This window comes from Medicago truncatula, chromosome 4 (genome assembly GCF_003473485.1).
Source record: "Medicago truncatula cultivar Jemalong A17 chromosome 4, MtrunA17r5.0-ANR, whole genome shotgun sequence".
Taxonomy (NCBI): Eukaryota; Viridiplantae; Streptophyta; class Magnoliopsida; order Fabales; family Fabaceae; genus Medicago; species Medicago truncatula.
Window position 1 is genome coordinate 14,275,282 of NC_053045.1, and position 26,836 is coordinate 14,302,117.

Below are 26,836 nucleotides of genomic sequence, written 5' to 3' on the forward strand. Positions count from 1 at the left end.
TAAATCGTTTTGGCACGTAGGCCCCATCAAAATATTTCAATAGTTAATCAACATTATAAAAATAACACAAATGTTCACGTAAGAGAATGAAGCATGCATAACAAACACCCCATCCCGTTACGTATCAGAGCGACCTAGACGACTCAGTGAGGCAAGGCCACTCACGACAGCAAACTGCACACTTAAGCACGATCACCTGCAAGTTACTCATACGACGAGCAACATTTTCAAGCAGAAGGGGTGAGATTTCATAACATAATAACATTAATCAATATAATTCGAAATCATAATTAACATCATAATCAGTCTTAATCAACATTGCATCTTTGATAAACAATTATCAAGTAATCACAGCTTCAATCATCATCAATAACATAAACATCTTTAAACTCGACAAATGCGACAATGCAACTTAGACACTTATATGCATGTGGTACCAATCATCATCATAGTATTAATATACTTTAATCGTTGGGAGGACAAAGCTCCTATCGTGTGGAGGACAAAGCTCCGATCGTGGTGAGGACAAAGCTCAATGTATGCTAATGCATGGACTCTATCAACAAAACATCTTAATCAACTTATCACTTATACATCCAATAATTTGGAGTTCATCATCAACTTAATTCAGACTCATGCAACTTAGTTAAATAACAATTGCAGCATAATCAAATCACATCAAGCTTAATAACAATTCATTTTCAACAATTTCTTGATCATTCAATAATAATTCAAGTAAATGCAATCAATCCATAATTTACTTTATATTCACTTAAAATTTCATAAAAGCTTCACAGTTCTCAGTTAATATCTTTATTAGGTCTCATTAGTACCTAAAGTTCCTTTCCTAACCAATCCAAACAACTCAGGTCTCACAATCTTCAAATGCACTCAGTTCTGGAAGTGCTCGCGAGGCGAGAGCATCTGCTCGCTATGGCGAGTACAAGCCAGATTTCCAACTAAGGTCGTTCCAGGTTCAATCTCGTTCTAAATCATTCTCTAATCAATAGTAGACACCTAAAGGTACTCAAAGGCATCTAAGGTTCAACTCAAAAGTCAAAAACTCAGAAAACGACATGCTCGCTATGGCGAGTAGGGTTGCGAGGGGTTTTGGCTCGCGTGGCGAGCGATGAACTTCATCATTCGCGAGGCGAGGATCATCACTCGCCAGGGCGAGCGATGAACATAGGCTCGGGAAGAATGCAGTTCTTCTGAAAAATCCATCTAATCTTATGGTTTCAAGCCTAATTTCGTTTCCAGAATTCATCCTAAACATATTCTAAGGTTATAGGACAGTTTCTACATCAATCTAATCCAGTTTTACCGTTTGATCATCAAATTTAGGGATTTGACCTAATTTCAAAACTTTTCTAAATCAATCCTAACTTTGTCAATTAATCATCAGAATTATAGCAATCAACATTACTGAATTATTAGTCTCACCCTTACCTTAGTTTGAAGAAATCGCAGCCCTCTCTCTAGCTCTTCTCTTGGTTTTCCTTCTTTTCCAAAAACAGTCGTACGTGCAATTGTTTTTTTTCTAAAACTAGGTCTATCTCTTTTATACCTCTTTCTAATATCTTATCTTATCTCACTTTCTCCCCCAAAACTCTCTAAAATCTCAAAACAGCCCTCAACTAAATATTTTTATTTTCTTATCAAATCTTATTTTATTTAACAATAAGATAAGTCTCATAATCTTATCAAATCATCAAAACACATCAAATCATTCAAATCAACTAAATCATCTTAAATCAACAAAACTCACACATATATTATATAAATATAATATAATTGCCTAAACTTGATTAAATAAATAATTAAACGAAAGTGGGCGTTACAAATCATGCTTGAATCCTTTCTTTCCTTAACCATGATTCTAAATCCATTATTTTGTGTTAAGACTTGATTTCACCATATTTGATCCTTAAATAAAATAACCAACGATTTGAAGCACGAAAGTTCTAAAAAGACACTAAAACACATAAGATTTCTAATAAACTAAACACTTAACCACATAATTATTGACTTATCAGTAGTAGAAGTTGGTGCTTATACATAATGGTGTTGGTTTAGAGGTGGGGAACTGGTTTGAAGAGTATTTACTAAGAAAGGTTGGAAATTGCGCATATATTTTTTTCTCGTCGGATTTGTGGTTAGGGGAGAATACTCTGCGTGAGCAGTTTAGGTGGTTGTATAATTTGTTTATTCATAGTTGGAGAACAATGACAAAGATTTTTACTTCTTAATGTGACTTTGCAGGTTAATATTGATGATAAGTGGCGTTGACAGTTAGACCCGGTTGATGGATACACAGTTCGTGGTGTGTACCATTTTGTCACTGCTTAGGAATCACACCGTTTTGCTGCAGCTTCAGAATTCATCTGGCATAAACATGTCCACTTGAAGGTTTTATTATTTGCTTGGTGTCTTCTTCACAATAGGTTGCCTACTAAGGATAATCGGTTTATACATGACATAATATGTTTAGACGCGGCATAATCGCTCACGAATCACAAATTCGTGTGAGTGGGTGTTGTAATGTTGAAACAACAACTCATTTGTTTCTAATTTGCAATATTTTCACTTCCTTTTGACACCTTGTGATGAGTGCCACGGAGCCGTCGGAAGCAAATTATGAATATTGTTGGTGGAAATGGTGAAAAGACTAAAAAATGAAGAAATGAAATGGATAGACAGGGACGCCACACTTTCTAATCCAAGAAAGTGATAAGTCTATGGATGCGAGGATCGCCACAAGAAATATGATTTCTTGATAAGATCAAGGATGGTTCAATCCAGAACCACAAGAGACAAAGCTCTCAATACACATATGTGTAAAATTCTATAAAATTCAACTTCTTTACATATCATTTTCGTGCTCTATTTATATGAGTTTATTACATGATGATTTTGACTCTAAAACTCTTAGAAAATGAAAGGAAATGCAGCCACTAATTACAATAATGTTTTGGTGGCTGATTAATTCAAATAAAAGTTTACAAAATGACTCTCTAAGTTGGTGGCTAATCAATGCATGAGGTGGTTACATATTCATTTGGACATTGATTTGTGAAGGCTTATTATTTCTAGACGTTACAATTCCACAAACACCTCCTTTAATTCTTCAGCTTACACACTTTAACCACGTTTTCAACTTACAACTCATTTTAAGCCATTAAATATTCCGAATTTGCACTTGAGTCAAACAGATGAAATGTAGAGAATTTCGTAAGCTTTCCAACGAGTTAAAGATCACCTCAAACGAACATCGGAAGCTCCAGACATAGCCAAAACAAGACAGACATATCATGATCTACGAAAATAAAACTTTGAACCCAAAGTTAATTTGGTTCTTTTATTCCACAATAACTTTATTATTATTGTCAAGAGAGAGAATTTTAGGATCACATCGTGCTCTATTTATATGAGCTTATTACATGATGATTTTGACTCTAAAACTCTTAGAAAATGAAAGGAAATGCAGCCACTAATTACAATAATTTTTTGGTGGCTGATTAATGCAAATAAAAGGTTACAAAATGACTCTCTAAGTTGGTGGCTAATAAATGCATGAGGAGGTTACATATTCATTTGCACATTGATTTGTAAAGGCTGATTATTTCTAGACGTTACAATTCCACAAACACCTCCTTTAATTCTTCAGGTTACACAATTTAACCACGTTTTCAACTTACAACTCATTTTAAACCATTAAATATTCCGAATTTGCACTTGAGTCAAACAGATGAAATGTAGAGAATTTCGTAAGTTTTCCAACGAGTTAAAGATCACCTCAAACGGACATCCAGAGCTCCAGATATAGCCAAAACAAGACAGACATATCATGACCTACGAAAATAAAACTTTGAACCCAAAATTAATTTGGTTCTTTTATTCCACAATGACTTTATTATTCTTGTCAAGAGAGAGAATTTTAGGATCACATCACCTTGTGCATAATTGGTTAAATTTTTCTTCGATTGATCCCTGTGAAATTTCAGATCATTTTCATTAGTTTTCTCTGTCAACAAGTGTTTCTAAAGCACAACAATCCTTAATGCATTTAGTTTGGTTCTCTTGTGCTTGAGTTCTATGGAATTAAAGTAATAGCATAGTTTTTAATAATAAGGAAAAATCAATCCCTCAGCTTCTGGATAAAATCAAGCTGCTTTCTTTTTGTTGACTAAAAGCAAAATATGCTAATTTTATTGTATATTACCATAGTTGATGGCTTTGTCCTCTTCTTTGTTTCGACATTAATTAATTTCTTTCTTTTTCATTATTTTTTTTCTTCAGATATTGTTATTGTAGTAAACTTTGATGTTTTTCTCAATACATCTTGTGCTAGGAGAATGCTTTTTGGGTGTTAATATATATCTTGTTTTGTTAAAAAAAAACTTACTTATTGAATACTAAAACTAAAACATATATATAAAAGTAAAATAGTCGGAATTAAATTATAACAAATTTATAATAATTAAAATACAAGCACACACTAGAATATAACATAAATAGTATATGAGTATCACTTAAATTTGTCAAAAACAATAAATAAATAGTATCAATTAATATTCATTGTTTTAATGAGAATTCCATATTTTTCAACAACATATCATAAATAGTGGTGGCAACGTGGATCGTCTTGCCTCACAGCATAAGTCACTATTCCCCTCTTACACGGAGGTCGTTTATTTTCTTGACCAAGGAATCTTTTATTTGGACCCATTTCATTTGCACCTACAAAATAATTAAATTTTAAAATTCAGGGAAGCTTAACTATATGATTCATTCTCCATAATTGTGTAAATTCAAATAATTTAAAATTGATATTATATTTGGTGAAGTTCACTTACCTGAGTAGAATTCAGAAACATTAGGAATGTTCCTTGCTAATGGTTTGGTAGAAAAACTCAACACACAAAGAAAGAGAACCCCCCAAATCAGGAAGAACCTCTTTGAAGACATTATTCTTGCTACAACATATGTTCAACACATGATGTAATTTATAATCGAAAATTAGTGGTGGTGGTTGCTTAATTGCTTTTTAAAGTATTTTTTTAGTTTGATTTTGGCGCTACTTTTGACTTTGCTAGGTTGTGTCCTTCTTGGATGTTTCCTTGTAAACCAAGTCAATGCTTTGAGTGACAAAGACAATGTTGTCAAAATCGCATTTTTGAGTGGTCAGTCTCTAATATGGCGATAGAGTTATTAATCAAAGAGGAATGCTAGCGATACTCATTTTTAAATACTCTCTGTAGCACTCACTATTTAATTGGATAAAAAATCAATGTATGTTCCACCACTTTGTGCGGGTTCTGTTTCCAATGTGTATACCCACAATGATTTAAACCAATAAGATAATAAATACTAGAGAAAGTGCTCAAAAAAGAGTATTGTTAGCTCTACTCTTAATTAGATTATATAACTTGGTTGTATAACTCAATTTTAAATAAAAAAATTGTCAATATTAAATCGGATTGGATCAACTCTTATTTAGACACAAATCTAAATAAAAATTATATTGACAAGCACATAGATGGTAAAATTTAAAAGTAAAATGTATTAAATAATGTGAATTAATTATTTTTCATTAAAATTTTATCATTTATGTGTAAGTCCAAATACTTTTGATTATAGTTATTTTCTAATCGGTCCTTAAAAAAAAGTATTTCTCATAAATTGTCACCTATAAATAATTATGACACTTATAAAAGATAAAACATACTTCTATAAAACATTGTTGTTAGCATGTTTTTCATAATTTAAATTAAAGATAAATATATTAGTGTATAAAGTATATTTTCTGACACGAGGTATGTAAAATATTTGAACTTATGATTATATTATATTGAGAGGTGTTTTTTTACCAAACATTTTGAGGTGGTGGTGGTAGGCGATGGTTAACTATTCTGGCATGTGTTTAGGTGAGGTATCATTAATCATTTGACAATATGTTCGTCATTCGGTTTGTTTCCCTATGGTTGATCTTCAACTATTTCAAACCATTTTATTCCGTTTAACTATTTAACAGACGATTTAAAGGTTGGACGATCTATTATGTTTGTAATTTGGTTTTCATGTTTTGGGTAATATGAAAAGAACAAAATACTACAATATTTAGCAAAATAGAAGACTCTATTCATGTTGGAACATGTGTGGAAATTGAGTTAAAAGACTAAACACAAATTCCCATGTTGGGTAGAACTAGTGTTGTGTGAATTGAAAAAAGTGGAAGTTCCACATCGGATGAAATACACACATTAGTAGTGTTTATATAGTCCAGGTGTACATCTAAGAGGTACATAGTTATGTGAATGAAGTAAGCACTAGAGAAAAAATATATATTGATATATATTTTATTATTTGGAAATGATAAATTAAATAATTAATTTAATCATTATTAGAAAGTGCTTTCTTAGTCCCAAGTTTTGCTAAAATATTTTGGATTGCAATCTAGAATATTTTGGAACACAATTTGAAATATTTGGGTAGGCAATCTAATAAATTTTAGTACATGATCTGAAATATATTTTGATACTCAGTAATATATTTATGTACTGAATAGTATATTTTTGTACTCAATATGATATATTTTGAGACTCAATTTGAGATATTTTTGTACTAGATCTAATATGAGAATTACTTGCTCCCAAAGTTTCTCACTTATTAGTTGTGAACTTTATCTATAAATAGAGAGCTCACACAGTGCATTCCACAAATCGAAATTCACAGTTGATGCTTCCTGTGTTTTTTCCTCTCTTCTCCCTCCTTCGACTTGTGTTGACAAGTCTTCTCCTTTTTCTACTCCTTTCCGTCCCTTCGGAATTAAGAGTGTTCTTAAGACCATATAGTCCCTTGTAGATATATTTTCCCTTCGGAATCAAGAATGGTCTTAAGAGCATAGCCCCTCAATTATTTATGTCTTTTTAGAATAAATAATATTTTAAGATCATAGTCCCTTTTCGGTATAATAAGAATGGTCTTAAACATATATATTCTTCTTCAATTCTTGAAGAAGTTAGATGTTAGAATGGTCGTAACACCATATTTGAGTGGTTGAAATACCATATTGATATTTGGAGAAGTTAAAAAATTAGAATGGTGGTAACATCATATTTGAGTGGTCTCAACACCATAATAGAGTGGTCATAGTACCATATTGGTTTCAGTATTAAAAGAGTGGTCTTAGTACCATATTAAAAGTGTAATTCTCGAACGGTTTTCTACAGTGCAGTAGTCAACCGTACAGTTGCAGCAGCTGGACTTGTTTTATCCTGGAGGCGGCGTGGTTGATAGTCTGTCTTGCACAATTTTGGGCAGTGCCACGAAACGTCTTAAAGAGAGCGACCTGGTCGTGACTCAACCTAGTAACAACTTCGGTAGAAAACAGAATTTGGAAAACCAAAATACAACAGTTTGAAAATCCAAAAACAACAATTCATCATTTATTAGATAAAGTCATGTTACTATCCTACCGGCGGCCGAAGGCTAAATAAGTTAATTCAAATTTTGATTATCATGGCCGGTGGCTCTGAGGAATGCTTATTGTTATTACTATATTTTATTTTGCCTTGTTAAAAAGATACATATATGACATGTGCTCCTCTTAAATATTCTAAAAATTAATCTTTAAATTACAAAAAAATAAAATAAAAATCAAACGGGGCCAAAATAATGTTAACCTGCTATACGAGGGATTTGCTCTTCTCCTAAAGGGAATTGCTCAGTCCCATGTGTTGTGCCTAAAATACCCGCCACGTGACTTAAGTCATGTTCGGTAGTATTAGGTCACGTTGAACCAGTCACGTTGAGGCAACGTGAGTTAAGCCACGTAGGTACAAAGCCAACATGAGTTAACTCATGTTGGTTTTAGGTAAGTTAAGATTTCATCAATTCTTAACAATGATGCTATTTTTTTAATACCCCAAACGTACAATATGTTATGTTCATTTTTTTAAAAGCATGCCATGCCTTAGAAACATCAATAACTACAACTCATTCATGATCCAAAATAAATCATAACTAAAAATACACAAGTACGCGTAATAAATTCCAAAATTAATAGAATACGACAAATTTATTTAGTTTTAGTTTTATCTCCGTTCAAATAAACGAAACAAAACGTTGCATTACATTACATTCTCCCTAAATATGTGGTATCATCGTGATGTTGTATTTAAATTAAATTTTTGAAATTTTGCCAAAAATGTCTTATACTTACCGTGGCGTCGCTCCAAAGCCTGCATGCCACGTGTCTACCGAAATTCGATAGAAGCGACGTTGAGGCTGTAGGCCCCCTAGGAAAACCCTCCAGTTTGGCCTTCTCTTGGGCCTCATGTTGGGCCTCATTATGTTGAGGATGAAGTTGCTCGTGCTGTTGTTTAGGGTCCAATATCTAGGACATATCCGCCTAGGAAGACGTCCTCTCCACATCCTCACTCCTACTGCTCATAACGCCATGCCGGCTCTCAACTTGTTCGGTCTCTCAAATATATCTACACAAAATAAAACATGTAAAAGATCAATGATTTTCATAAGGACATTGTGTCATTTCTAACTAATGAACAACAACAACAATTCACATTGTATTTGTACCCAAACTACTACATTGTGTCATTTCATTCTCTAAGCTACCACATTGCACTCAAACTCACTATAATCAATATTAACAATTCAATTTCATCATTAACAATGCAAAAAACAAACAAATTTGTTGGTCGGTATGACAATGTAATACGCAATAGAGGGGGTGCATAGCATTTTAAAAATCAATTCGAGTTTGTAGCGAAAGCGTTTTTAGAAAAGGTATTTTACGACTTGTTGGATTAAGCACGATTCAATAATAATGAACAAAACTCACAAGACTACATTTAAGCTAATATTAACTTTGAATTGAGAGATTCTAAGTAATCTTAATACAACCCAATATTAACACAATTCACACAAATTACAAAACAAGCAAAATCTCAAACCAAACCTAGAAACAATTAATCAATAATACTAATTAACACAATTGTGTAAGTGTTTGATAAATTGTCAATGAATTAGAACCAAGTGTGATCTTATAGTGATGTTAGACAAATCAAAATCAAGTTTAAAGAGTTAAACCTAGACCACACTTAATTTCATCACTATCAATTTATCAAGCTTCAAATACACAATTAAGCAAAATTAAAGAGGATTGAGAAGAGAGAAAACACCGAGATTTATAGTAGTTCACCCTTTCGTCATTGCTTTGGGCTACGTCTACTCTTCTTGATGGAAAACGCCTCCACCAAGGACTTCCACTAGAATATTGAATGTTTGATTACAATGTGATGACAAGAATTCCTTGAAACTACCCTAGTTATTCAATTCTTATGCAATCACTCCCCCAATTTTCAAAACCTTTTGAAATTGGTGCTTCTTGATGTCTTCGAATCTTTGATTACTTGTGCAACACTTGAAGTTCTTAACTCAAACTCTTTGATGTTCCATCCGACAATTAGATCCCTTTAAACACAAGAACTTTATAAAGAACACCCAAGACATTTGGAGGTGGAATGAGATTATTCACTTCACTTTAGAACCTTGATTAACGCAATCGATTTCCTTGAAGCAACTAACAATTCCTATAGCGCTCTAGCAATCTTATGACTCAAAAAACAAAGTGATTCTAAGAAAAAGTGTTTAATGAGGTTTAGAGACTCTAGAGAGAATCGATGTAACTAATTCAATGAGTTGGGTGTTATGAGGAAGTGAGTATATATAGAAAAGGGTGCAAGTGAAAATTTTCGTCCAAAAACAACTATGTGAATCGATTCACTAAATGTGTGAATCGAGTCAGATAGCTAAAAGACAAGCTAGAAGACTATGAAGATGCTATGAAGATTGAAACACATCAGACCAAAAATGAATCGATTCAAAAGATCCAGGATGAAGATTGAAATGATTCAAATAAATTTTAGTCGATTCAATCTTAAGTAAGAGAGTTTTATTGAAACGATTCAAAGTAATTTGACTCGATTCAGTCTTGACACAATTCAGAAAATCATGAAACGATTCACCTCAAGTCAGAGACTTTTGATGATACGATTCAGATTTGGATGAATCGATTCACAAGCTTGAAAAAAGGGTCATGCATGCAAAAATTCTATCCAAGACACAAGGAACACATTAGACATGGATTGTTGAGTGCTTTCACAAGATTTTATGCTATATTGCTTAGAACATAAACAACCAACAAATAAAACAATATAAAGGAACTATAAACTGCTATATCCTAACATCATCAAAACAAGAACCTAAAGCAATACAAGCTTCAAAATCTCCTTTGAGATATTTTATCAAACACCTAGAGTTCAACATAAAATCTAACAATTTCTAGCTCTAACCTAACCACATTTGAGTCAAACTTACACTAATCAACATCTAAACAACAATTTCTAAGTTAATTGATCATTAACAAGCAAAAATCTAACATGCAAATCAACCTTAATACCTTAAAATTCCACAACTTTTATCAAAAAATCTAATATTTAAATAAAAAAAACCACTGCCAAATGTTTATAATCACTTGCTTGATGTTGGAGTTGAAATTGAACTTGATTTACATGAGTTTGTGGGAATTCAAATTTAGGAGAAGTTGGGAGAATTTGAATGTGAATGGTTTCTATTTTTGTGTTGTTCTATAGCAGAACGCTACGTGATTTAAGTCATGTTGGTATATACCGAACGTGAGTTAATTCACATTAGCTCAACATGATTTAACTTATGTTGATATATAACAGTCACGTGAAGATATTTTTGAAAATGTCTATAAGAGTGAGCATTTTTGTTTGTGGGAAAAGCAATTTCGCTATACAAAAAGCCAATTTCAAAGTACAACTTTACACCATTTCCTAAAGTCCATATAAAAAAAAAAGCAAATTTTTTATACTCTTTTATATTACTTTATTTTGACAATTTGAAAGTACCACTCTGTTCACATTTTATTTATAAGGTAATATTTTATATATATAATGAGGTAATATTTTTGTTGCTACTCATAATTTACTATATTTTGACAATTTCAACTTTGACTTCATTTTATTTTCAATAGGTAATGCGTCCGTCGAATCAATCCAATCTCAAGTTCTATAATTATTATCACTCTGTTATGGAAAGCTGAGAAACTAGTTTATAGTTTATAATTTTATTTGGTTAAAATATATGTATTTGGTAAATATTTTTCTTTTTTTAATTTATAGTTTATTTCACGAGCCTATAATTTATTTGCACACATTATTATAAAAAATGTTTCAATTTATAACTTATACTTTACAATTTTTATTCCATTTTTACTCTTATCATTTTAACTAATATCCATGTTTGTTCTTTATAATTAATTAGTTTATTATAATTTAAAGCAAAACGAAGGCTTCTATTGTACTTCATGTACGCACGACACCACCATATATATATATATAACCTATTTTCGTTGTAGTCTTTTTGGTTGTTATTAAACATTTTTGTTTCTAATTTTATCGATTAATTAATTTAGCGAAAAAATTAATTTATTAATTTATAAAATATATATTAAATTAAAAATTACCAAATATCTTAAATATTAATTGCTATAAAATTTATTATGAATTAAAAATTTTCTTTTATGTTTTTTTTTTTATCAAAGCACAAAGATATTAAAAGATTGGAGAGGCCCGAACCAATCTAGAGAGGTAAACCAGAGCTATCTCTAGAAAGAAGAGAGCCTAAGAATAGAGGAGGGTCATTCCACCATTGAGAGGTAAAGCTAGGCAACCCATAGCCATTTTTAGCCAAAACATATGCAACCCATAGCCCTATGAATATGTGTACAAATAGTATTGAGATTTCTAGCTATCTTGCAATTGTTACAGCGATTCCTTAAGGGCCAATGCACTCTAGTATTCAGGTTGAAGGCTCTAAACAACAGTAAGGAGTCACTTTAAATCCAAATAATAGTGAGGTGCAATAACAGAACCTCTCCAATAGTATACATTGTTCTAGTGAGCTCGGTGATCAATGCAGTAGCATGACCTAAGTTCTGCACAAATCCCCAAGGAAGTGTGGTACATTGTTCCAATAGTATACATAGTACACATTGTTCCAACCAGACATAGGAAAAAGCCAGTAAACATCATCAATGCTACTCCTAAAAGGATTAGGCCTGAAAGGAATGTAAAAAAGCTAGGATACTTTATAGTCAGTCATATAGGAAGTGTGAGCTTGTAGGGACTTAAAACTGCAACTAAATTCCAATATCACATTATTGATCAGGTGATCTTTAGAGTTGATATTGTCATTGAAATACCTCCTATTTCTTTCTATGCAATTTTTCCAGACAATTTGTAGGACCGCAGCTATAAGAATCTATTGCACTAGATTGCTTTAGTTCCTTACACAATTATTGATCAAAGGAAGCCAATATGAACAATCAATACATTTATCAAAGAGAAGGGTATGAGTTTGTGGAGTGAAGCATCCCATTCCTCTTCCTAATAAATCATCTTACCTACATAGATTGCTTTCAATTTCCTTTCTTAGCACTTTCTCTCTCTAAGCTCTCTCTAAACCAAACAACTTTCAGCAGCTTTTCCCCCAATCCACAACCAAGGCAAATCGATGGTGGTACGATGAGATTTTCACACCATACCACTGTCTCACCCTACCTCACTCCTCTGATGCTTGCTCTCATCCCGTTGTTATTCTTCCTCAAATCTCGTCGTCAGCCCTCGTTCTTCGACAACCAGATCATCCATCATAGAGTGGTTGGTTGTTGGCGTTCTGGGGTTTGGTTTACTCACGAGTTCGTTTGGGTTTGTAGGTGTGTTGCTCTGGACTGTGGGTTTGAGTGGGGTGCGTGGATCTCGCCGGACAAGAGGTTGTGTGGTGCTGCATCGAGACTGCATCTCCATACCACCTTCTTCAGTCCCCCTCTAGGTCTTTGTCGGTGTTCATTTCTGTGTTTTTTGGTCCATTTTTTGTCCTTGTTTTTCTTCGATATGTCCAGATCTGAACTCATTCTCGTTTTTTGGTGGTGATGAAGTGGTGGTGGTGAGGAGGTCACGAGTTATGGTGGCTCGATGGTGGTGAGAAGATTGTGATGTGGAGTGTCTTGAGGAGTACGTAAGTTATGATGATGGGGTGGTGGTTTTCGGTGGAATGATGTGTATGGTGGTGGCGATGTAGTGCAGAATTGAAGGCGGTGACCATGGATATGGGAGGGGGTGTTTTGGTGATGTTTGGTCGTGAGATATGGCGGTGATGGGGTGTTAGGTTCTACAGTGGTGACATACGGGGTTTTGGGTGGTTTTGTGGTGGTGACAGGCAGCTGTTTCTGGTGTTTTAATGGTGGTTTTATGGTGGTTATTGGTAGGAAGTGGTGGTTCACGGGGTGGGTCAGTGGTGTAGTGACGTGGTTTGTCGTGGTTGTAAGGGTGTGGTTTAGAAGGTATCATGGTAGAAATTATGGACTCAGAGCGGACGTCAAATCTCTTGGTGGACTGGAGTTGATCAAGGGGGTACAAGTGTTGTTTAGATAGGGTTATGGATGTTTTAACGGTGTTTTTTGGGGTGGTGGTGAGCTCGTGGTGTGGTGAGTTTTGGTTGTAGTGTTTTTGTTGTTAGACGCCTATGCTTTGGGTCCATGTTCACCATCACTAGCTTTTATGTTGGCTGCTTCGACTATGGGTGGTTTTTTAAATGAGCCTTTTCTTTTTTGACATGTTTTCTGTTTTCACCACTGTCCCACCTGTCGATATCCTTTCAGGATTTTTTCCTGGATTATGGTGGGCCGATTGATTTCGCTTCGAGATCATGAGTTAGTATCTAGTTGCAAGTTTTTTGAATGGTTATGGTGTCTTCTCCGGTGGATCAAAGGTGAAGGGTACCTTACTGATTTGGTTTTTGAAGTATAGTGGACCGATCGCTTTTGATTTGAGATCATGAGTTAGTGTTTGACTCAAGTTTGTTTTGGGTGTTCCGCATATATACAGCGTCTTTGTTTTGTAGTTTCTGAATGACCGGTCTCTGTTCGTCTTGTGCAGGGATTAGGTTTTCTAATAAAATTTGCCTTTAACCATTACATAATTTCCAAATTTTCAGTGTTACATGGTAGTTGAAAAAGATGTGTGAAGAGGTTTCTTCATGTTGCCTGCAAAAACAGCTGACAAAAACAATATAACAACCTTCTTTCTTAAGATTCTTATCGGTTGGTAGCTCGTTATGAGGTAACCTCTAGAATATGAAGGATCTAGAAGGTGGAACAAAAATGTTTGTATTCTTATAGAAATGGATGAAGGGAGTATAACCTAATATATTTTCATATTTATTTAACTCACCTTTCGTTTTCCATTCCTTCTAATAAGAGTATAGGTCAGGCTAACAAATGTCTTGCATTTGTTATGGAAGACAAAAGTAGTAGGTTTGCATTGGATTCAACAATATTGTACCTTTAAAGAAGTCAAATTCATCACTTTTCTCCACTTAACAATGCAATATTTCAATTTTTATCCTTTTAACCAATGTCTGAGGGACCCTCTAACCTCTCTTTAGCATATCATTAAATTTCAATTCGTCCCCAACATCATATACCATCATTATATTAAGAAAAATGCTAACTTGTGCTTAAGACACAGTTAATGAGTCAAAAGTATAAATTTTTTGTTGTAATTAATGCATTTGAATTTAATTTTTTTACTTTTGATTAATTAAATGAACAAAATTTAAGAAAAAATTTCTACTTTTGAGTTGCTTAACATATGCCCTAAATGTGCAAGTTAGCATTACCCTTTGTATTAAACCAAAAACAACCATCAATAAACACATCCAAAACCCTAAACCCTATGCTAACAGGGCATTTGGGAAAGAACCATCAAATATTGTAATCCCTCTGTCCCAAATTATATGTCATTTTAAAAAAAAATTGTCCCAAATTATATGTGGCTTTACAATACTAATGAAAACTTATTGTTACTTTTTGTATTATATGTTTAAATATTTATTACTCTATTTTCTTTAATATCTATTTTATACTCCATCCGTCCTATAACAACTGAGTCATTTGCAAAAAAAATATTATCCTAAAAAATTGACTTATTTCACTTTTCAATACATTATTAATTACTTTTTACTAATTATAATTTTAATTAGTACTATTTTCATCACTCCTAATTCGATATGTTCTACTTTACATTTATCATAAGGGAAAATGCACCAATAGTTCACAAGACACTCAAAACCATTTTTCTCTCTCTTTCGCTTGTACATTTTTTCTTAATATGTGTGAAATGAATAAAATGCTCGGGTTTTTTTTTCTAGATTACCCTATCTTGTTTAGAGGGTATTTACCCTCTCATGATATAAACCAATCAAAATGTAATATACATTGACAACATTAAATGTCATAAATGAGTCAATTTTTTCTAAGAAAAAAATCAATTATAATTATAAGGTAACTTTTAATACTGTTAATTTTTATTTAATTATAGACATGATTACATTAGAGATCCTTTATCTTATTTATTTGTAACATTTTGGTCCTTTATCTTTATTTTTTTTCCGTTTAGGTCTTTTATCTCTTATAAAAGCACATATACAACCTTTTTCTCATTTTTTTTTTTTAAAAAAAAACACAATTTTATTTTTTCAAATAGGCTAAAATATGGTTTTGCTCCCTGCAAATATGTCTCGTTTTGATTTTAGTCCCTGCAAAAAGAATTTGTTGTTTTTGGTCCCTGCAAATATGCCTCATTTTGGTTTTGGTCCCTGACTCCACTTTTGTGATGATTTGCACACGTGGCACATGATGACTGAACCCATTTATTAGAGAAATAGTCCCTGCAAAATATTTTGTTTTTGGAAATAATCCATGCAGGGACTATTTCCAAAAACAAAATATTTTGCAGGGACCAAAAACAACAAATTTTTTTTACAGGGACTAAAACCAAAACGAGGCATATTTGCAGGGACCAAAACCATATTTTAGCCTTTAAAATATATATTTATTAAAAATGAAAAAAAATCCAGAAATATGATGAAGATGTTCATGATCTTCATCTTCTTCCTTTGAATATTCATCATCTTCATTGAATCAAAAAAAAAATCTACACAAGTATCATGAATTAATGTTATATTCACCTCAAATATTCTTTTAAACACAGAAATCAAAACCCTGTAGAGAAAGAGATTTAGTTTCATCGCAAAAAAAAAAAAAGATTGTCACACCGTATATTATTATTATTATTATTTTCTAACTCAATATTCAAATCCGGCATAAAAATAACCCCAAAATTGAGAGCAGCTTTGCACATCAATTTTGTTGTTTCTAGAACAATCTTAACTTTCGTAAAGCATAACCCTTCCGCCAGTGACTAAGCATCCACCATCTGCCTTGCAACGTTTGTGAAATTAAGGTTTGGCTTAATAGGTCATTTGGACCCTTAATTAATTTCAAGTTTTCATTTTGGTCCTATTTTTTAATTTTTTTTTTGGAGAAATCAAAATGGATATATAGATATAACAATAGTGTAGCTCCATGCACAAGGAGTGCAAAGAACACCACTGACAAAGTTTACAGAATCAAAGTCCTACAAGAGATCCAACAAACATAAAAAATAAATCAGCAGACACCCATACAAGGCAGCGGGTATCTCCACCAATCATGATAACAATAATGAAAAGAAGCTTGTTTAGCTTTAAGCCACATAAAGATAATAACTTGCCTTTCTCTAAAAGGACCAAGGATGAAGACACCGTCTCTTTGAAAATACGGTTATTTCTTTCCTTCCAGATTATTCTGACATAAACAAACCATATAACCTTGAAGATCGAATGGGTAGCACTCGGCATCCCTGCCATGAAGGAAACCTGAATGAAATGATCACGAAGCTGACAAAGAGGGACCATCGACAGCCTTATCCAATTCCAGACAAGAACCCACAGTGTATAGGCCATATCACAAGCAATAAATAGGTGTGTAGCTGTTTCGGAAGCTCCACACCCGGTTACACAAAACAAATTGTTAGCATAATAAAACTCATGTTTTGGTCCTTTAATTGTCTCTCCGTCGGTCAAAAAAATCTCTCGCTGTTAAATTTAACTTCAAGTGCCTATGGTCCACCATAGACCTTATTAATTTCTCTAGTTTAAACCGTTTGATATTTTTTTTCTAAAAATACAACCATTAGATCATGCATGTCTACTATATCTAATCGTATACGACCACCAACTATTTTTTCAAATTTCTTCATCTTCTTCCCTCATTCTCTTCATCATCTTCATCATCTTCATCACCATCTTCATACCTTCATCAACACAAACCTAAAAAAATCCAGAAAATTATTAAATATTAAAACTCACTTTATTTTTCTAAAAAAATCTGGATCTTCATCTCTTCCAACATTCAAAGAAATCGAAAAGAAAAAAACCATAAAAATCCCAAAAACAATTTCCATCAAATTCAAATAGTTAATTCATAATATGCAAAATCCAAATCAATAACAATAACACAAGCTTCTCCTTCTTAGGTTGAATCCAAATGTGGATTCAATCCTCAAACACAAAGGATGTTCAAAGAAACAGTTAGTAATCATTCTTATTTTTTCCATAGAAATCATTCTTTCCATCGAAATTCCTATTTTTTCAAAAGAAACATAACTGCAAAATTACAATTGTAGAGAAGCAGTTAACTCACTCCATCAACTCCATAGCAATTGAAAAAATAAACGGTTAATTCTTTTCTTCTCCGTGATTCAGTTTCATACAAAATTTTGCAATCCTTACCACATTCCATTGAATTCTCACTCAATTTCCTTCATCAACAAAACATAATCCCAATTCGATTTAATCCGTTTCAATCCCAACCAAAAAAACACCTAATTCCCCTTGAACCCCGACGATGACACCGCACCTCATGCGACATCCCCTCCGTCCCGTCTTCCACCCTCGTTATGTTGTTAAGTTTTGAATTTTTTGAATCTAGGTTGTGAAGTGGAGTGTTTGAGTAGTGTTGATGGAGTGGTTGAAGAGATAATGAATATTCAATTTCATAGATCTTTACCTGTTAGGCAGGGTATTGATGAAGTTGAAACAACAAAAAGGGTTGTTTTGGATGTTGAAAAGGAAACCTGAATGAGGAAAATGAATCCATAATTTGAGAGTTTAATTTTGATGGTAGAGAGGAAATTTGTTTAAGAATATTTAATAATGATTAATGATGTTCCTATTTTTATAATATGAATTGAGAATGGTGGAGGAATTAAGAACATGTAAATGATTTTTGATTTTCTGGGTTTTTTTTGGATTTTTTTATGAATGTTCTTGAAGATTGTATAAAGAAGTTGGGGAAGAAGATGAAGAAATGGAAAAAAAAATTAAGTTTTGATGATTCATTGGAAGATACAATAGACTTGCATGATCCAACGGTCCTCTCTCTTAAAAAAAGATCAAATGGTTAAAATTGAAAAATTAATAAGGTCTATGGTGGACTATCTATAATGTTGGTCCACCATAGACATTTGAAGTTAAATTTAACAGTCTGGATTTATTTGACCGACGGAGACAAACGTGAGGGACCAAAACATGAGTTTTTTTAGTTATGGAACTAAGATGAAAACTTGAAATTAATTAGAGGACCAAATGACCTATTAAGCCTTAAGGTTTTGATTTTTGTGTTTAAAAGAAGATTTGAGGTGAATATAACATTAATTCACGATATTTAGAGATATATTTTAGTAGAATTTTTTTTATTTAAAGAAGATGATGAAGATTCAAAGGAAGAAGATGAAGATGATGAACATCTTCATCATATTTCTGAATTTTTTTTCATATTTAATAAAAAATGAGAAAAAAGATGTATATGTGCTTCTAAGAGAGATAAATGACCTAAACGGGAAAAAATAAAGATAAAAGACCAAATTGTTACAAATAAATAAGATAAAGGACCCATAATGTAATTTTGCCTTAATTATATTTAGGTGTTCAATCTTAATTAATTTACACTATAAGACTGGCTTAGAACAATTAAAATTTCACATAATTTTTTTTTCATCTGAATGTCCTTAAATTTATCAGTTATATTCATAAAATTTCTTCTTCCCATTTTGATTGTTCAATTTTGTCGTTCCCAACTGCCGCATTTTTCAATTTTCGTGAGAATCGTCGTCGTTCGTTTGAGTCCAAATATCTTGAAAATTGTCGTTATTTCCAGTACCACGTCAGGTATGGTGACTTGATTTTTCTTTTTGATTTGATTTTTCTTGGTTGTGAGGTAGTTAATTATAACAATTGAGTAAGTCATCTGTTGTACTTTGAGGGCTTCTAGCAGGTGTTACCGCTGTGTTGTTGTGGGAGTCTGCTAGCATATTTTTGGTTGCTGCTGAAATGGTTATATGTGATGAGGCTTTTGTTCGTTTGTTTGGACTTAAAGACTTTGGCTGATAGTGAGGCAGGTCTATGCGTGTTATCAGATTTTATTAGGTTGGCTGCTTAAATAAAAAAAATAAGTCACGATACCTGACGCATTTCTAGAAACAACGACAATTCTCACTATAATTGGATGCGGCAGTTTGGAACGACAAAATTGAACAATCAAAATGGGAAGAAGAATGAAAAAGAAACAAGAATTGATCAATAGGAAAGAATAAAGAAGAAATTTGAATGAAAGAGATGTTTTTGTTCTAACGTTCGGGGTTCTGGAATGGAAGAAATTTTATGAATGTAAGTGATGAATTTAAGGACATCCAGATGAAAGAAATTTGATGTAAAATTTTATTTGTTATAAGTCTTGTGGTGTAAATTAATTAAGATTGAACACCTTAATATAAAAAAAATAAAAATATCATTTGCTGTTTAAAAAAAAAAATTAAAAGTATTAAAAGTTACCTTATGATTAAGATTAACTCTCCTTCAAAAAAAAAAAGAAGATTAAGATTAACTCTTTTTATTTTTAGAAAAAATCTACTCATTTATTTGACATTTAATGTTACTTATGTATATTACATTTTGATTGGTTGATATCATGAGAGAGTAATTACCCTCTAAACAAGAGAGGGTAATATAGGCCTCACCAATGCTCGATTATAATGGGACGGATGAAGTACCATTTATCAAGAACAGTTTTGTACAACAACCCGTAATATCTCTTTCTTGTATAAAATTAATGACATTTTTTAATACGCATAAAATAACGAAAACATCATATAATTTGAGACGAAAGGAGTAAAATTATTTTAAAACTTATGTTGTCAATGTAAAAAATAATCATTTAAATGCAAAAAAAAAAATTTCCTTACTTTTTTTTTAAAGGAAACCAAAGATTAATGTAAAACCTTGCAATTTCCAAACCATAACGGTTTAATACTACTAGTGCATCATTTTCTAAACCATGACGGTTCAATACTTCTACTAGTTGACAGAGCAAAACCCTACACCTTCTATTCTAAACACTAAATTTTACACATCACTGAACTGAATCTATAACTTTCATCATTTTCTAAACCCTAAAATCTTGATTTTCCTTTCACCACTAGTTACAATGTCTACTAGCAACAACAAAAAGAGCAAACCTTTTCAATTCCCAGTGGCTAATTCCACTCTCCTCCCCGAACCTTCCAATTTCTTCTCTCCAAATCTTCTATCTACACCCCTCCCTACAAACTCTTTCTTCCAAAACTTTGTTCTCAAAAATGGTGACCAATATGAATACATTCACCCTTATCTCGTCAAATCGTCGAACTCATCACTTTCTCTTTCGTATCCATCTATATCTTCAAACTCTACAGTCATATCTCAACTCTTTCAACCTGATATAACTATCTCCTCTATCGAAAAAACCTACTCTTCATCCCATTTCAATCATAAAATATCTTCTTACAGTGATCTTAGTGTTACTTTGGACATTCCTTCATCGAACTTGCGTTTTTATCTTGTTAGGGGAAGTCCATTTCTGACTTTATCCGTAACAAAACCAACACCTCTTTCAATAACAACAATCCATGCAATTCTCTCTTCATCATTCAATGGTTCCCTAAGAAAACACACTTTTCAGCTTAACAATGGTCAAACATGGATTTTCTATGCTTCTTCTCCTATCATGTTGAATCATGGTGTTTCTGAGATCACTTCTGAAGCATTTTGTGGTGTAATTAGGATTGCTTTGTTGCCGGATTCTGATTCAAAAAATGAAGCTGTTCTTGACAAGTTTAGCACTTGTTACCCTTTATCAGGTAAAGTTATTTTTGGAAAACCGTTTTCTGTGGAGTATAAGTGGAAGAAGGAAGGGTGTGGTGAATTGTTAATGGTGGCTCACGCTCTCCATCTTCGCCTTTTGTATGATATTGATTGTGATGTTACGGTATTGACTTGTTTTAAGTATAAAAGCATTGATGGTGATCTTGTTGGTATTGGCGCGATTTGTGGCATTTAAAAACTGATCCGGTTTCTGTAACATGGCTATCTACAAATGGCGTGAAGGAAGAACACCATAAAGAAATCGTTTCATCGCTTTTGAGTGATGTTGAGGGTCTAAATTCATCTTTAATAACAACAACATCTTCATACTTTTATGGAAAATTGATTGCAAGAGCAGCTAGGCTTGCATTGATAGCTGAAGACGTTTTTTTCTTTGATATGGTTCCAAATGTTAAGATTAAGAAGTTTTTGAAAGAAACTATTGAACCGTGGTTTGATGGAACTTTCAAAGAAAATGGATTTCTGTATGATCAGAAATGGGGAGGAATTGTAACCAAACAAGACTTTGCTGCTGATTCCAATGATAGTTTTGGTTCTGAATTTTATAATGCCCAACTTCATCATTTGGGATATTTCCTTTATGGGATTGCTGTTATGGTTAAGCTCGATCCCGATTGGGGTAGAAAGTATAAGCCTCAAGCCTATTCACTTATGGAAGATTTCGTGAACTTAAGCACATGTTCAAACCCTAATTACACGCGTTTGCGGTGTTTTGATCTTTACAAGCTGCATTCATGGGCAGGAGGATTAAAAGAGTTTCCAGAAGGAAGATATCAGAAAGGAACGAGTGAAGCTATTAATGCATACTATGCAGCTACATTGATCGGTTTAGCTTATGGTGATGCCAATGTTGTTTCAATTGGATCAACACTTTTTGCTTTGGAAATTCAAGCTGCTCAAAATTGGTGGCATCTAAGAGAAGAAGGGTATTTGTACGAAGAAGAATTTACGAAAGAGAATAGAATGATGGGAATTTTGTGGTCTAATAAAAGAGAAACTAATCTATGGTTTGGTCATTCTGGTGCTAGACAGTGTTTACTTGGCATACAAGTTTTACCATTGTTGCCGATTACAGAAGTGCTTTTTTCCGATGTTGATTATGTGAAGCAACTTGTCGAGTGGCGAGTGTCTGCTTTGGAAGAGGATGGCATTGGAGAAGGTTGGAAGGGTTTTTTGTATGCTTTGCAGGGAATTTATGATAAGGATGGTGCTTTGGAGAAGATAAGAAAGTTAAATGTGCTGACATGCTCAATACAAAATATATGAAAAAGAACATTATATGAGATTGATGGAATATGAAAGTACAGTAGAAAGTGCTGCAAGAGGCGCTCCAAAATAATCACTACCTCTATTCATTTGTAATACTTGATGATTTAATGTTCAATTTGCACTATATACTAGCAACCTTAAAGTGTTGGCGAGTGGCTAGCTAGCAGTTGAAGAGTTTGAAGTATGGGGTTGATGCATCATTGATTGTTGTCAGTCTGAAACGAACCCCTTTGCAGTAGTTTTGACGCGCATGTCGATCCCATGCTTCGTTTCATTGAGGCGACGTGCTTGATAGTACTCACGTATATGGTTACTTCTTCGAGGATCATCCCATGACATTGGATTGATCTTTTTGAATTCCGGCAATCTTAGGACGTCGATTCTTGCTTCTTCTTTAACTATATATGCCCAAAGGTTGGGGTTTTAGGGAGTTTCATTCTTTTTTCTTGATAGGTGCTTCGTTTTATTTTGCCTTTCCTTCTTGGAATCGTAGAAAAAAATATCTTCATCAACCTTCACGGTGATACTGATCGATGAAGGGTTCTTTTGGTTTTTGGTCATGTCGTTCCTTCCTCAGGCTTCGACGATCCTGATTTAATTTGTTATCACATCGAGTCAGGTGGTGGCGCTGAAGGTGTGATCTCATAAACCAGAAGAACCCCATATTGAAGGGTTCACAAACCAAAAGAACACCATTGAGTCCCTTTTTGATCTAGCATATAACGTTATGGTCAATTTGAAGGTGTGAAACGACTTCATTTTTTTTTTTCCGAAGTGGTTCCAAAGGTAGACAAGGTTGTTGATGTTATTAAACATATTTCTTGGAAATGGTTTTTAGCTAGAAAGAAATGAGATCCTTGTCTCTTTTTTTTAAAGATTTGTATTTGTCATTAGACTAGATTTTTTCACCCTTGTAGGGTTTTTTTTTTTTTTTTTGAAATGATGTAGGGTTTGTTTTTAGTACTACTCGTTATATATATATATATATATATATATTGTCAAGTAGTCTAGTGGCTGGATTCACACACATTATGTATGGAGAAGTGGGAAATTTGGGGTTCGAACTCCAGCCCCTACACAAATTATCTCTGATAGCTACCAACTGAGCTACACTTACGGGACCCTCATTATATATATTAATTAATATATCCTTCTTTACCATTAAAATAAATGTTATTAATTAAAATGACATCAATAATCACTACAATTGATTTTCTCATTTCTTAACAAAAAAAATCCTATAATTGATTGTCTCATATGAGATTTGAACTTCGAAGTTAATAAAAAAAAAATATCAAATTTTTATTTTTGAAGAAACATTGAATAATACATGAACATTAATTTTGAGAGATGACTATAGACATTTTTTAATTTAATTTTATGGAAAGTATTAGTGTATATATTTTATGATTTAAAGGATTATATATATACTTTTATAACATAAAAGACTAATTTAAAACTAAAAACCCTAAAAGAAATTTTTCAAAAAAAAGTTAAACTTTAAGACTACATAATGCATTTTTTTTTTTAACTGAACCAATACATTCTCTCTAAGCCTGAAATTAGGTTTGGTTGATCTAGATCGGTGCTAGCCAACTCATGCCTGTTTTGCTCTTTCTACCTCATTAATTAACTACTATTTTAACTGGTAATTGACAACAAAATATAATTTATAAGAAAATACCATGATGATATGATTAAAAATTAATATAAATAACATGTGAGAAAAACCCAACCAAATTTTATTACCATTAAACAAAAGGTTAATGGAAGTATACATAGTGCAGACTGAAAGATCACAAACAGAAAAGAAAAGAAAAAAAACCTAATGAAAGTTTGATATAACACAAGGAAACTATGATAAACAAACTAAAAAAGTTCATTCATCCAGATCAAGAAATTCCATGGTCCTGCAAAGCATTGGTTCATTAAGGTTAGTCTTTAACTCTTTAATGGATTCCATAAATTGTTCAAGCTCTTCAATACTCATATCATCAATGGAATCATTCCACCAATCGCTTTTGTTCAAATTTTGAACATCGGCTAGTTTCTTCTTCTCCGACTCCAACATTTTTAATGCCTCCTCATATCGTCTATTGTACTCTTCATATGATGAAGTCTTCGAATCCTCAAACTCAGTGGTTTCGTTGATGTAGCTATTAAGAATTGTGTCGATGTTGGGTTGACCAAAGCAAAATAGTTTGTCGGACGGGGAAAACACCACCATGGCTACATGTGCGTCACATAAGACACAAAGTTCACTTGCTTTTTTGAATAGACCTTGTCTTCGCTTTGAGAATGTGACTTGTCTGTTCGATGCTTTGTCAATCTTCTTGATCTCGATCTTCTTGTGCCCTACACTTTTCTTTCTTTGGTTATCCATATTCATGGTGAAATTTGGAGTAGTGTATTGTGAATCCCTCAAGGATTTATTTATAGGGGAAGAACCGCGTTAGTCTTAACATGCCATAAAGTAAGATCCTACAATTTCTCCCTATCAAAGATTATTCCTTTCACGGTGTATTGCATAATTATTTAGATTCCTTTTATTGTCAAAATAGTTTTTTTTTGTCAAGTAGCCTAGCGGCCAGAGAAATTCACCTTAAGGTGAATAAATGAGGTGTTTGGGGTTCGAACCCTAGTCCCTGCATAAATATGCATTATCCCTTACCAAGTGAGCTAAGCTCACGGAGACATCAAAATAATTTTAATTAAGCGTAAATAATAAAAAATGACACGTAGGTTTTATAAAATAACATCCTACAATTCCTCCGTATCAAAGATGGTAAATCAATTAAGTATTAATTTATTTAAGGAAAGTATTAATTTTTTTTATCTCCTGAAATTGTTTAGTTTATAAAAACAATTTTAATTGCTGTATAAAAAAACTAAACAATTTTCAACACTTCCGCCTCCATTCACTTTGTGGTTGCATGTGGTTTTGCACGGGTCACCTAACATTGCTGTTGTTATATAAGAAATAATTAGATTGTTAATATTGTTGGTTTAAGGATATTAAATGAAAATTATCAATATTAATGTAGTGTTTTTATTAAATATTTTTCTTTTATATATACAAAAATTTGTTAAATGGTTTAATCTTGTTAGTTGTTGATTAATAATTTACTTGTATATGCGAAAACAAGTTTTTATGTACATATATAACAATCCCTAAAAAAAAAAGTATATATATAACAAAGTCGATATACTAAAATTTTAAAAACTCATGACTATTTTCAAAATATCAAAATTTATGTAGTGCTTCTATTAAATAACTTTTTATTTTATATGTAAAATATTATTCACTGTTTGCATCTCACCCATTGCGGATTTTTTTTTTGAACACTCGGTATCCGATATATCCGTTGTAGATTTTATGTGCTTATATATGTAGAAACAAATTTTATATACATATACGAGAAAATCGATATGATAAAATATTGAAAACTCATGACTATTTTCAAAATATAAAATTAAGGTAGTGTTTCTATTAAATAACGTTTTATTTTATATGCAAAACACCGTTCAATGTTTGCACCACACCCGTTGCAGAGTTTATGTGCTTATTTCTGTATAAACAAAATTTTATATACATAAATGAGAAAGACGAGAAAGACGATATGATACAATTTTGGAAACTTGTGAAAATTTTCAAACAATAAACATTAATCTACTGTTTATATTAAATAACTTTGTATTTTATATGCAAAACATCGTTCAATGTTTGCACCGCATCTGTTGTAGATTTTATGTACTTACATCTACATAAACAAATTGTTATATACATATGTGAGAAAGTTGATATGATAAATTTTCTAAAATTCGTGACAATTTGAAAATATCTACATTAATCTAGTGTTTCCATTAAATAAATTTTTATTTTATATTGAAAACAGTGTTAGATATTTGTTTCCTTCCTTCCTTAAAAAAATGTTAGATATTTGCAGTACATCCGTTGATGATTTTATATGCAGAAGAAATTTTTTATATACTGTTAGGAAATATCTATCTTATGCATAGTTGACTCTCCTTAATGTGTATATATTTACCTTCTCTAATAGTTAACTCTAGTTATTTTCCTTTCAATGCACAGTAAATTAGATCCCACTGATTGAGGATCATGGCTGTCATGACTTAGGATTAGCTTAACATACGTCTGTAAATATATTATATATATATGGCCTAGAGTTACATCACTACAAGAAAAATGCCCATTTGCTAGGGATTTTGACAGGGGTATTTTACCCCTGGCAAATTTACCAGGGAAAATGCCAAGAAAATTCCTCACAAACGGATTTTCAGAAATGCGGGGACC

At 32.6% G+C, this 26,836-nt stretch overlaps 1 protein-coding gene, 1 long non-coding RNA gene and 1 pseudogene across 2 annotated transcripts; 1 reads left to right on the top strand and 2 right to left on the bottom strand.

Moving 5' to 3' along the window:
• Positions 1 to 4,446: 4,446 nt before the first annotated feature.
• On the bottom strand, positions 4,447 to 5,000 carry LOC25497759 (uncharacterized). The gene is made up of 2 exons (XR_003006910.2): positions 4,857 to 5,000; positions 4,447 to 4,740 (listed from the first exon to the last, which is right to left on the bottom strand). It is a non-coding gene; the product is annotated as an uncharacterized lncRNA (long non-coding RNA).
• A 15,536-nt stretch (positions 5,001 to 20,536) lies between these two features.
• On the top strand, positions 20,537 to 22,518 carry LOC25497760 (probable endo-1,3(4)-beta-glucanase ARB_01444; annotated as a pseudogene).
• A 1,882-nt stretch (positions 22,519 to 24,400) lies between these two features.
• LOC25497761 (agamous-like MADS-box protein AGL62) lies at positions 24,401 to 24,910 on the bottom strand. Its single transcript, XM_013592482.1, has one exon. The coding sequence runs from the start codon at positions 24,908 to 24,910 to the stop codon at positions 24,401 to 24,403; it is 510 nt and encodes a 169-aa protein (XP_013447936.1).
• Between the last annotated feature and the right edge of the window lie 1,926 nt (positions 24,911 to 26,836).